General features: G+C 48.3%; 1 protein-coding gene across 1 annotated transcript in view; it reads right to left on the minus strand.

Moving 5' to 3' along the window:
• LOC135897458 (uncharacterized) overlaps window positions 1-12,969 on the minus strand; it is a 269,543-nt gene that overhangs the window by 46,572 nt on the left and 210,002 nt on the right. Inside the window, exon 3 of the mRNA XM_065426073.2 lies at window positions 9,840-10,036. Coding sequence (XP_065282145.2) covers window positions 9,840-9,992 — 153 coding nt within the window. The 5' untranslated portion in view covers window positions 9,993-10,036. The remainder of the gene's footprint in view (window positions 1-9,839; window positions 10,037-12,969) is intronic.

Below are 12,969 nucleotides of genomic sequence, written 5' to 3' on the forward strand. Positions count from 1 at the left end.
TCATATTGCGCTGCCCCTTCAAGATGTTCAACCAGTACAATCTCGCCCAAATGTAGATCCTTCTACGAAAATTTTTCACAAGTCGGGGAGGGCTAACGGCAGAAATGGAATAGAAACAGTGCGGAATGCCTTTACGTTGTAGCACCCCGGAACAAGCTCCGAAAATGAGCGCGAATGAAATGGAACTAAAAGCTACTTCCCCACCCGGCTTCGAGCTACGCGTAATACTATCGCAGTAGCGTCGTAATCCCAGCGATAAATGAGAGCAACGAACTATATTAGCAATTCGTTATAAAAATAAAGTTGGAAAACGCCCACCACTGTTTGCTTCGGCAACGAAATTTAGTTTCGATGGTCCCTTGTATGTTATGTACACCCGCGTTTATATTTCGCTCAGTTGAACAAAGAAAAGTAAAGCGGCCGTGCAATTTCCTGCTTCAATCTTTTCACGGTGGCACTGCAGGGTGGCAATGAAAGATATTTGGGGCAACAAGCTAAAAAAAAAAGTGGCCTATAGTAAAGAGATTGGGGGGAGGGTGAAGAGGGGATAGTCCTCAATCGCATGTGCTTTTTTTCGTAGTAAAAAACCGTAAAAAAGCATCTCGCTCTGAAAGTTGTCACTGTTTTCCCGTTCCGGTATACACGGTCGTATTGACACAGTTCCGTTTGACACTTCTGACTGTGTAGGCATCCGGAACACAATGACGCACCTGTAAGCTTGAATCGCAGCTTGCGACGTTCTTCTCGCTTCGAAGTTTGCACATGGGCTCTCGCGTGTGTGCTCTTCTACAGTCCGTGCGAGTAAACGAAATCTCGTTTCTTTTGTTCAGGCTTGCTGTCCGTGCGCGTCGCTAAGTTGTGCGTGCTCTTTAGGGAAAGCGTTGCTGTTCAAATGTGTATTAGTTCCTTCTTTATTTTTATTTGTCGTCGTTGTTGTAGCGCCATCTTCATTTTATGCTCAAAACAACTGAAAGCTTGAGAGAAAAGAAAGAAAAACGATTCACCGATGATTACAATACTCCCTAATAGGCAATTTGAGCGCAGCTCTGCACGTCTTTTCATTTCGCGATATATTTATTGGCTGGTGCGGACAGTCTCTCTTGTACGGCACGTTGCGAACGGAGCGAAGTGTGGCGCGACCGCCTCGTTAAACTGGAGATCGCGAGAGGCAGCGCCTGGGCCGGTGACGCGTGGGTGCGATTCACGGTGGCCGCCGCAGTCAGACGTGCCAGACGACGCAGCGCTATACACTCTGGCGCCATCTCGTAGGCATCGTCGCCGCACTACGCTTTTCTTCTCAGGCTTTCGCCACCGTACCCTCCTCCTCCGCTTTCCTCCTCGCGTTTTTTCATCCCTCGTTTTTCATCACTCTAAGCCTTTTCATCTCAACGGTAATAGTATGGAGGGGCCCATCCGTCAAAACGCCCAGCTCACCTGCGGTTACCGGAATACCGGACACACTCGGCACTGCGACAGAACGCATTGCAACGCACGCTGCTTGGATAGCTCTCACGGGAGATCGACGGCCAGGCGGCTAGCTGAGAGGTTGGAGAGGCTTCGCGCGCTGGCTCTAAGGCAATCGGAAGTAGACGACACGACGTCACATCATGACGCAGAGCCAGACTAGGCGGAGCTTAGCCCCGATCACTCGGCGAACGAGTTGAGGAGGAAAAACATGGCTAAGGAGGAGGGTAACTTGTAATCGTCTGTAGCGCTCTTAATATGAGACGCTTCACTTAAATTGCGGCGCTAATGCTTTGCCGTAGCTGTACCCTACGCGTCTACAAAATTTGTCCAAACGGTTTCAAGGGCCCTTTAACTCAGGCCGATTTCACCAGTTTTCTATCTTCTTGTTCGCTATTCCCAGCTTTGTACAATAAGCTTTTCTAAGCACGTTTCTTTTTTTTGTGAGTGAAAACTTCGATAGATGTAATAATGCTACCTTACGGAAAAAAGAAATTACACGAGAGGCGTATTTCGTTTTTTTTCCTACTTTATGCCCTTCTTATTGCTTTCTCTTTGTCAGCCCGGAACGTAACGGGGCAGCACCATCGCATCTACATTACGTCAAGCTCTGCATGTATAGCTTCTCTAGGCGCTTCTTGGCAGCGTCGTACCGATATTCGCCTCTTGAGTAAGAGCTATCGAATCAATGGTTCCGCTGAAAAAAAGAAAAAAAAAACAAGAGAGAAATAAATAAGACAGACAAGTACTTCGTGATACCGAGTCAATGGATGTGCTAGTTTATGTATAAGCTCGTTGTTACACAACGGAGCGCGGAGTCATCGTGGCGTTCGACACGCGAGCACCGTGATTGTTTCCACAAGCCGAGCCCGCTCAGAGCAAGCGGCGTGGAACGCCCGCGCATTCGAGGACGTTGGCGTCCCGCTGTTCATGCCTGCGTTTCATCACGCACCTGGGACTCGAGCCCATAGCGTTTCCGACTATATTACCTAGAGGGAAATCTGGCGCTGCTGCGCTGTGGTATGCATGGGAATACCGGTATATTGGGACTTCGGATTGGCCATCGTTCTCGGAGAGCCAGGCAAGCACCGTTCCGTCTGTCACGATGATTCATAATCTACTAAAACTGCACGTAAAAAGATGTTTTAGCTTTATTATTATAACACAAGAACATGTATTGTCAAACTATAAGAACTTGTTAATGCGTGTGCAATTATACGATACGTAAAAAGTATCAGCGGGCCGCTAAAGTCGGAGGACAGACGACAAGATTCGCGCTCGCTTTGAAACAGTTTGTCGTCTGTTCTTGCTTTTCTTCCCTTCGTCATGCATTGTAGGCGGGTAAAGATGCAATTTGCGTGAATGGAAACATTTTTGGAGATTTAAATGTAAGAAGGCGTTATTTGTGTAGCCATATCCATGTTTTAGGCGAAGCCTCTTACAATACCAGCGAACGCAAGCCTCGCAGACACATATACCGTCATTCCCACGACGGCAAAACGCCCCTTAAGAAACTTCCATAGACGGTGGCGCCAGATTTCCCTCTAGGTGTTATAGTGAGAAACTCACGATAACACCTAGATGTTCGGGCCCATCTTGGCTGGCGTGTGTTCTTGTTCGCGTGCTCGCGCAGTTCCTGTGCTATTTTGCCGACCAACGCGAGTGCAGCAGGTCAGATTCTCCGGTCGAGAGATGTACGGGAGAGCGAATGCTAATTACTCACTGGGGATGCGAGGGTATAAGTTACGAGCGAATTCAAATTACTGAGCTTGCTTTCTGGGCGGTGGTACACGAGTAATGACGCAACGACCGTACGCGGTATTTCGTACACATATTGGTGCGGGCATCGGTATGTAACAGCATCCTTCGAAGTGCGTATATGCGAACTTTGTGCCAGGGTATACGACGAATGCGGTAATTTCTGTAATGATTATTTTGCTGGCGAGGTTGCCAAGCGATTGCCTCAAGCTTGCGCGTATATTTCTTTCTGCCTCTCGTGTTTCTTACCATCGAGAGAGAGAGAGAGAGAGAGAGAGAGAGAGATCGTAAAAGAAAGTGTATAATAATACTGCCGCATTAGCGAACGTTCGGCTGCCAGGAAAGCACTGCGTTTATTCTTGTAGTCCCGTCTCGTTAACTGCGCTGTTTTTACCTTTACGGTCATATATTAACCAGAGGAAGTGCTCCTTATATTTTTGCTTCAGTCTTGCCTCGTGGAAACGCGAACTACTGCGCGTTGAAGTTTAACGAAGCCGTTCATCGAGGGAGCAAAGTTATGCACATAATTGCTTCGACCTAAGGGAACTGAGGAATCAGATTACATTCTAGTATACTTTGTAGACCGATAAATTGTTTATGGCGCCGCTAATTACTTAAATGTACTTGTGTACGCTGGTATACTGTCTGTCGCTGCTTCCTCCAGTACTTTCCGCTGTAGGGGTTAGAGTACGGACTCCGGGATGAAAACCAAACTTGGGAGTATTTATTTTACATTATATACAGTGAGGTGAGAGTCAAGTAACAGTTGTACAGTCATTACGGGCCGGCAGCAACTCGGACGCTGCGGCCCGCGGCAAGAAGTTCGAGAGAGGCGAATCAGGGAATGCTCTGGTCTCTCTGGAAGGCTTCTTATAAACCCTTCGAGCACTGTAAGTCACGTCATGTTTCACCAATGGGAGAGTCCTCTCAGATGACGCCACTTTCAGCCAATGGTTGGCGCCCGTATCGCGTTGTCACACCCGGTGGCTCTCTGCGGTCTTGCCTCGCAGTGGTGCAATGCGCTTCTTCAAAGGAGGAGAAGGGAAGGGGCGCTCATGCTCCATTGTACGAGGGCCCACCTGCTCCCGGTGGTACGGCTCCGCAGTGGTGGCAAATGCCTTCTTCAAAGGCGAAGAGGGGTGACGATTGGGCTCTATTGTCCGAAGGCCCCTTCTGATCCCGGCGGCGTACGAACTTGTTTGCAAGTGTCCTGCCTCAGGAATGTGGCACCCCTGCATCTGCATTCCTCAATTAGCTGTGCTGCGATTCGAAGTGGTTTGGGTAACTCGAAGTAATTGCAGGAAACAGCTCCATATCTAACAGCTCGTCCTCGCCCCGGTTGTTCTGAATGGCCGGTGAACTCAATTCGCTGGCCATGACGAACGCTGAAAGAAGCTGCAGGGTACTGGGCTCGAGCCTCGTTTGATGAACTTCGGGATCCTGGGCCCTGGAGCACATACGTCAAACAAACAAAACAACACAGCGCTGCCCCACGTGTAAGCGCAGGCTCTTCACCCCTGACTCGCCAGGCTATTGCTGAGTCAAAATGAACCCTGATCTTTTGTTTCCCCAATTTTGACAAAACAGTTCCAACCACCCTTCCAAACAGCTATCCATTTCTCCTCGATTGCCGACAAGACCAGAGTACTATTGTTGTTGCAAAACAAAAGGGTCGTTGACGTAGCAAACAACAAATCAAAACAGCCGAACATAACTTAAGTGGCCTAACTACACGAACAGCATGTTTCCAATCTATCGCAGTGGCGTTCTTATCGCACGTATTGGTGCCACTGAACAACCTGGTCAACCTCACAAGTGCGTAATCACAAGCGCGCTAGCCTTGTGGTCACTATTCAGAACGCATACTTATGTCGTAGGCAAACTCTTCATTCACGCTTACTCACGTTTCTTCCCTGAAAGTCCTACAGGACACGTGACTTAAATGAACAATTAAACTTGCGGGACTTACACACTCCGCAGAACCCTTAAAATAATGCGTCTTTTAATAACTCGTTCCACGCATACTTATCAGAGAAGTCAGAATACGGCTGCCCTCAACACACACGAGCAACCCAGTCGTAAATCTGCTTCCTTCCGTCCACACAGGACATGACTAATGGAACTAAGAACGCTTCTCAGTGCAAATCATGCACTCACTGAAAACTACGCGGTTAACCTTAGAAAATAAAAAAAACGCTTATAAAAAAAAGGTTAACTGAAACACACGCGCGTTACGATAGGCCTCTCAACGATAACCTTGACCTTCAGGTTACTCACACACACACAAAAAGAAAGCCTATTTACTCATTAAATAACACTCGCGAGACTACATGTTTACATAAACCTCATCTTTCAAATCACGGAGCATCTCAAACGAAAACACAAACAAAGCTCAAACCTTACACATTGAAAGAAATCCTAGTCTCAATTCGCGAAAACTTTCCAATGTTCAAAAATAAAACAAAACACTTCATTTCTACGGAAGGGCTCTTGGCTTCCCTTTCCAAACGATTACGTCTGACTCATACTTTGAGTCGAACCCGAAGTGGGCGGGGTTTCAAAGCTACTCTGGCTGCCGAGGAACTACAAAAGGGCTGACTCACTATCAGCTCCCCCAAGACGTTACGGTCTCCTGCCAATTTGCGTCCTCGCGCCCCGCTTTCAACAGGACCTCGACTGACCGCGTCGCTACTCCCCACCTGGTCTCGTCCTGCCACCTTGCGTTTCTTCGAACTGCACGCTGAGCTTTGAAAAGAACTACGGAACGACGAGGAGATTAACTGCCCCGTGCCCTTTGTCCGCGTCTGTGCAGAACATGCTTCGCGGTCCCCCTTTGACCTGTGGCTCGCTCGTTTTGGATGCGTCAACATCGTCGGTGACGACCGCACCTTCTTTCTCGCGCCCTGCCCTTTTGGGTTTCTCGCCATCTTTGGCGGCGCTACATAAGTTACCGTCTTTCGGTCTTTACCGCGCTTTTTTTTACGGCGCTTTCTCTTTGCACTCACCTTCATGTCGCGTTCTCGTGCCTCGTGCTGGCCGGTACACATTTCGTCGGCCCGGATCGGTCTCTTACCCGCACAGTCTGAGTGATTCTCACTTAAATCAACACTCTCTCTGCCTCGACTGGGGGACAGCTCAACCGGCTCTGGAACAATGCAGCAGGCTTTACTCGAGTTAGACAACTCGCACTCTTGCGAACTGCCCTCTACTACATTGCCCAGCTCACGCTGTGCATCGGCACACAGCCCGTCGGTATCGACCGCTGTCTCACGCGCACAGTCCGAATGATTAACAACTGAATCATGCCTATCTAGGCCATCTAGACTGGCGGAGAGCCACACCGATCCCTGAACAATGCAGTTGTATTCTCTTGAGCTACGCAGCTCGCAATCCTGAGAATTACCCTCAACTGCATAGCTCAGCTCGCACTTCACTTCTGCACGCAGATCTGGCTCTACATGGGTGCTCGCGTCTGTCGGGTCAGCAGTACCCTTTTCTTCGCTAGCAACTTCGCTTACATTACCAGCGACGCACACACGCGGTAACTGTGCCAATTTGTTCGCAGCTGGCCTAGCTGTCTCTACAGTCATCTGTTGGCACAGCACCTCGTCGCTCCCCTTGCGACATTTAACGGCCTCTGTTGTCACTAAGGCATCGTTAGCAGCTAGCCTTTTCCCTTCACTTATGAATCTGCAGCCAATCTCACAGGCACTACTCTTTTCGTCGGCTTCTGGCGAAAATTCGCTCGATGCTGCCTTATTCTTTCGCTCTGTACTACCTACAGAATTCTCAGACAGCCGTTGTCTCTGTGCCAATAACTGATCACAATACTGTATCTCTTTGATCAGTGCTGCCTTCTCGCGGTTCCGACCATCTCATACTTTTGCTGACGCTCACGTTCCTGATACTCACGTTTGCGTTCATTCTCACGTTCGTGACGCTCACACCTAAGAGTAAGTTCTTGAAGCTCCTGCTTCCGTTCATTCTCGCGTTCTTCACGCTTACTCTTACTCTTAAGTTCACGACGCTCACGCTCTCGTGGTTCCTGTATTACCTGCCAAGCAAGCTCAATGCTTTTGTCATCCTTGCCACTATCGTTAATCGCCTTTATGATAGCTGGCGTTTTCATCCGTTCGTCCGCCTCAACTCCCAAATCGTCGTACACCAACAACAAGTCTAACCTCGTCAACCTTCTAAGATCCATGGCAGCTGCCCCGACAGGTGGTTAAAACTGTTTTCCTTAATTAATTTGTGCAAACACACAATGCATCAAACTCCCGATTCCCAGAACTATCAAAATGAACACACAACATTTGAGTCTGGCGAATCATAAGGAAAAAAACCACGCGCTCACTTACGGTTGCAGCACCCTGCCATCCGGTTCATTCGTCCGCTGTTCCCGGTTCCTCCGGACTCCCTGGGTCGAAGGCTCGCTCCTTCTTCGCTACTCCCAGTTTCTTCGGACCTCTTTCGACGAAGGTTCTCTCTTCTTCGCTCTTCCCGGTTCCTTAGTATCTCTCTCGACGAAGTTGATCCGTAGCGCTGCCACCAGCTGATGCATTCGGAGGCGATCTCACCACTGCCAACCAGATGTAGGGGTTGGGGGACGGACTCCGGGATGAAAACCAAACTTCGGAGTATTTATTTTACATTATATAGAGTGAGGTGAGAGTCAAGTAACAGTTGTACAGTCATTACGGGCCGGCAGCAACTCGGACGCTGCGGCCCGCGGCAAGAAGTTCGAGAGAGGCGAATCAGGGAATGCTCTGGTCTCTCTGGAAGGCTTCTTATAAACCCTTCGAGCACTGGAAGTCGCGTCATGTTCGACCAATGGGAGAGTCCTCTCAGATGACGCCACTTTCAGCCAATGGTTGGCGCCCGTATCGCGTTGTCACACCCGGCGGCTCTCTGCGGTCTTGCCTCGCAGTGGTGCAATGCGCTTCTTCAAAGGAGGAGAAGGGAAGGGGCGCTCATGCTCCATTGTACGAGGGCCCACCTGCTCCCGGTGGTACAGCTCCGCAGTGGTGGCAAATGCCTTCTTCAAAGGCGAAGAGGGGTGACGATTGGGCTCTATTGTCCGAAGGCCCCTTCTAATCCCGGCGGCGTACGAACTTGTTTGCAAGTGTCCTGCCTCAGGAATGTAGCACCCCTGCTTCTGCATTCCTCAATTAGCTGCGCTGCCATTCGAAGTGGTTTGGGTAACTCGAAGTAATTGCAGGAAACAGCTCCATATCTAACACCGCCCAGAATGCGCTGCACGCTACTTTTCCTCTCTTTGTTCCAGTGCTGTGTCGTAGACTTCGTTAACAACGACCTGGATTGTCTTGAATGATCGGCTCAAGGACAAAGTCGAAAAACCTATACAAAAAAAAGCAAATCCGTACTTTCCGAAGAGAACGAAGTGTACGCATACGATCGATGGCAGGCGGACGCACGACGTCTCTCAATCAGAATAAAATTACGTTTTGTTTGTTCTCGGCACCAGTTTTTTTTTTAATGACACCTAATTACATTTGCAAGCGGTTTGGAATGCATTTGCAATGTTCATCTGGTTATTGTATTTTAGAAATGATTCCTTGTCGTTCCGGAACATGGTCAAGTCCTTCTGTGCTCGGTGATGACCTTGGCGCTAGAATATTGGAAAAGTGCGGTAGGATGAAGTATGGTAACGATCCATTTCATCCTTTGTTCTTTTAGTCCTCCCTCGTTGGCTTGCACGCTACCTACCCGGCCTTATCGCCATCTATCGGCAGCTTGTTGCGTGGATAAGATAGCCAGTCGAAGATTCTGTCCATCGGTCACTCCGGTGATAGGCAGATAGGAAAAGAAGACTGAAACGCTCAGAAGTCTTCACGTTTCATACGAGTCACTGGAATGCGATATTGTGAGATCCAATAATTGCATTATGGTGGAATTATGATTCCATTTGATAACACCTAGATTCCCCAACTACTTCGGTGTGCTTCATATCAGATCGTCGGTTGCGGCACGTCAAACCTCAGAATTTAATTTGAATTTTTTAGCTTCCAAAAATAAAGCTAACTAAACCCACGTTGGAAAGACCAACAACCGCTCACGGCTGCTACAGCCTTGAAGTTTTATGTAGTTTCCGACATCTGTAACCAGAGGGAGCTTCTTGCGTAACCTATAGACTAAGATGCGATTGGAAGATTGGTGGAAGAAAAGTAGGGAAACGACAAAAAAACGGAGACGTACAAAAGCAAAGTTTGCAATAGGGGATCAGAAAATTTAGTTGTGGGAGTTCATAGTGTCTTTTTTTTCTTTTCTTTTTTTGCTTTTTTAACCTAGGTAGGACGTTAAGCAGTATAATAGCAAGAGCTTGGTGGCGCAGCCCACCGCCCCGTTCCAAAGGGGATGCTCATAACATCCATCCATCCATCCATCCATCCATCCATCCATCCATCCATCCATCCATCCATCCATCCATCCATCCATCCATCCATCCATCCATCCATCCATCCATCCATCCATCCATCCATCCATCCATCCATCCATCCATCCATCCATCCATCCATCCATCCATCCATCCATCCATCTATCCGTCCATCCATAGAGGTTGAAAGCTGTAGTACGTGTATATATTCGCGGCTTCTCACCTGCACCCGCTCCTTCCACCAGAGGTCAGCCCAGGGCGTCTCGTTGTTGCCTGCGGCGCTGCCGCTGTTGCTGCCACTGCTGCTGGTGCTGCTGACGTTGCCGTCTGACGACGTCATCGCGTCCTCGCCGGCTGACGTCATCAGGCCGGCCATGCGCACTCACGCAGCCACGGCCGCGGCAGCAAAGGCGTCTCCGCCTGTGGGGCGACAGGAGAGACACACCGAGGATATAAGGCTCGGGGTAGGAGGCTCCTTGAATAAGACTCAAAAAGGAGGGAGTCAGCATACTGTCTTTCTTTTTTTTAAAAGAAGGGGTCATGAATGTGCCTGTTTAAAAAGTGCCTAATGTGAAAGAAGTGCTGTAGATCTACTGGTATTTCGGGAGCAAGCGGAAGACGGCCAAGTTATTAAGCACCTGTAAAAAGTGTGCCTGATGAAAGCGTTATGACGCAATAGTTCTGCGGAAACCCGCACGGTGGAGAGAAGTAATTCATTAAGGAAAAATTGAGACATCCACCCGTTCGCAGCAATTGCTACAAAGGGAACCAATACGGGTTCCTCGAAAGAAAAGCCTCCCAGTTGAAGAAAAATTCCTCCTGTTCCGGGACACGAACCCGGGACCACCGCCTTTCCGGGGGAGATGCTCTACCATGTGATCTAACCAGGCGGCTAGCAGATGGCATGGCGACGTCAAATTTGTCAACAACTCGAAGCAAAGGCTAGAGTTTGACTCAGATGGTAGAGCGACAGCCCCGGAAAGGCGGTGGTCCCGGGTTCGAGTCACGGACCAGGAGGAATTTTCTTCAACTGCGAAGCTTTTCTTTCGATGAAGCCGTATGTGTTTCCTTTGTAGCAATTGCTGCGAACGGGTGGATGTCTCAATTTCACCTTAATTAATGAAGGCGTTGTACACCGAAACTTCGCCCTCTGCACGGAATCACCGGCGCGCAAGAAATAAAAATAAAATAAAAATGAAATGACAAGATAAGGGGGACTCTCAATTTAATGAAATCTGGAGAAGTTAACCTCGCGGCTCGGCTGTAGCAAATGCTGCTCATGAGCTGCATGCGTGTGCTAGTCAATCAAGCGTCAGAAAATTGCGTAATACAATGTTGCCGTCATTCCTGCGCCACAATCTTCTGCGATTTCTCGCTTTTAACTTCAATGAGATCAGGAAAAGTATTTAAAAAATCGATAGGATGATGAATACCAGCTCCCATAAATATAAGACTGCAATTGAAGTCAGTGCAGTTGGAAATCACGCGGTGCTTTGCGACGCTAGTACAGCACATACCCACTAGGTGCCGCCACCTAAACAGATTTTTTATATCACTGGTAAAAAAAAAAGAAAAAGCAGGGATGAGATCGAAAGAACCGGAGTCGGTGCAAGGTGCGTACGCAGCGGTGCAATACAGAGATTATGGTTATAATGACGAAAGTAAATGGCTAGAAGGCGATAAATGTAGTAAAAATCTGATCAGGTCTGACAGGCTAGCTGAGTGTTATGAAAACTTAGAACGCTAATTTCCTTCTTTCCTTCCCTCCTCTCTCTCTCTCTGTCATCTTTGTTCTCCCCTTTCCCATTCCCCCGGTGTAGGGTAGCCAACCGGACGGTATTCTGGTTAAACTCCCTGCCTTCTGAAAACGCGGCAAAAAAGGGTCATTTTTCTCGAATTCGGGACAGTTTTCGTCCTCCTCCATTTGGCGTTCATTGAATGCCAAAACAGTTTTTAGCCATGTACTTAAGTTCAAGACTAGCAGTGTCAGACAATTCATTAAGAGGGAGCGAATTTCTATACGAGCGCCCAAACCTACATCAAGCTGTCTTTTCTTTTTTCTTTTTTTTTTGTGGCGACACTATATGCAGCAATAATGAAATGATGGCATAAATAGGGGTCGCCCATCAAAGTACAATATCTCCAAATTTCCAACAAGATGTTTGCGTACTCGCGAAAATAGGCATACATTTTAAAATTATTTTCTCGTACAGCGACTCGGAACTACACCTTATTGCGAAACTGAAATGACACTTCTTCAGGAAATATTTTAGAAAATTGTTTACTATTGTGACACCATTTTAGGAATCAAAAACAACGAGGGTTGAGTTATTGGCTGGGGCGTTCTGAGCGGAATAACTCTTCTGCACTCAAAAAGAAAAACAAAAGAAAACAGAAAAGGAGCAAAAAATAATTCAACGGGCATTGACAGGAGAGATAAAGAAAAGAAGGAAGAATTAGAGATGTATTCATCTTTCTCCAAAGCGCTCAATTCTTGGCCTGTCTCCCACGGTGGGTATGTGCCGTGTGTACCGAGGAGGATCATCATCATCATCATCATCATCATCATCATCATCACCACCACCACCACCACCACCTCGTCTCCCGTGACCGTGGCATCCGCGGCACAGGTATACACCGCCATAGGCGTCGCACTCGAGTGCGACAAGAGAACGCAGTCTTATGTTTTCCTTCTTCACAATTTGTTTTCTTTTCTCGCAAGAAACTTGAAATACTGCGCAATAATTGGAGCTTTTTCCCATCCTACTTTATAAAACATTGGTGAGCAGGCGCGACACTTGCAGCTTCTCGCCAAACAGCGAAGAACGGCTAAACATGTCACTGCCATTCAACCTTTTTTTCTTTTGTCTTAATCGAGAAGGAATTCTTTAATTACGATTGTCGGTTAGCTATAGTCAAGCAGAGCACGTACGTGACATGCACGGCCAGCAAGGCAATACAGCAATTAGGAAAGAAAGAAAATACAGGCGGACACGTAATTACACGACACAACAAGCACGCACACTGCGATCAACGAAATATCGAGCTTCAACGCCCTAATTGTTGCCGCAAAACGTGCGGCGCGCATCACGGTTCGAGCCACTTTTAAGCTCGCCTTCTCCGCGTTCCCCTACCACGGTTGACACTGAGCGTGACTGCCCCGAATGGCACCACCGCCAGAGAGTTCTCTGCCCAGAGTGCCGTAGTAGTAATTGTGCATGAGCGCGTAGCGGTAGAAGCGGCCACCGCACTGGTCGGCGTAGTTGTCACCCTCCATGTCGAGGAGGAGGACACAGGCGTGCGGAGGGTCGCCGGGTGCCCACGCCAACTGCGTCGCGTTGATCACGGCGAAG

Source organism: Dermacentor albipictus, chromosome 2, assembly GCF_038994185.2.
Source record: "Dermacentor albipictus isolate Rhodes 1998 colony chromosome 2, USDA_Dalb.pri_finalv2, whole genome shotgun sequence".
In the NCBI taxonomy this organism is placed as follows: domain Eukaryota; kingdom Metazoa; phylum Arthropoda; class Arachnida; order Ixodida; family Ixodidae; genus Dermacentor; species Dermacentor albipictus.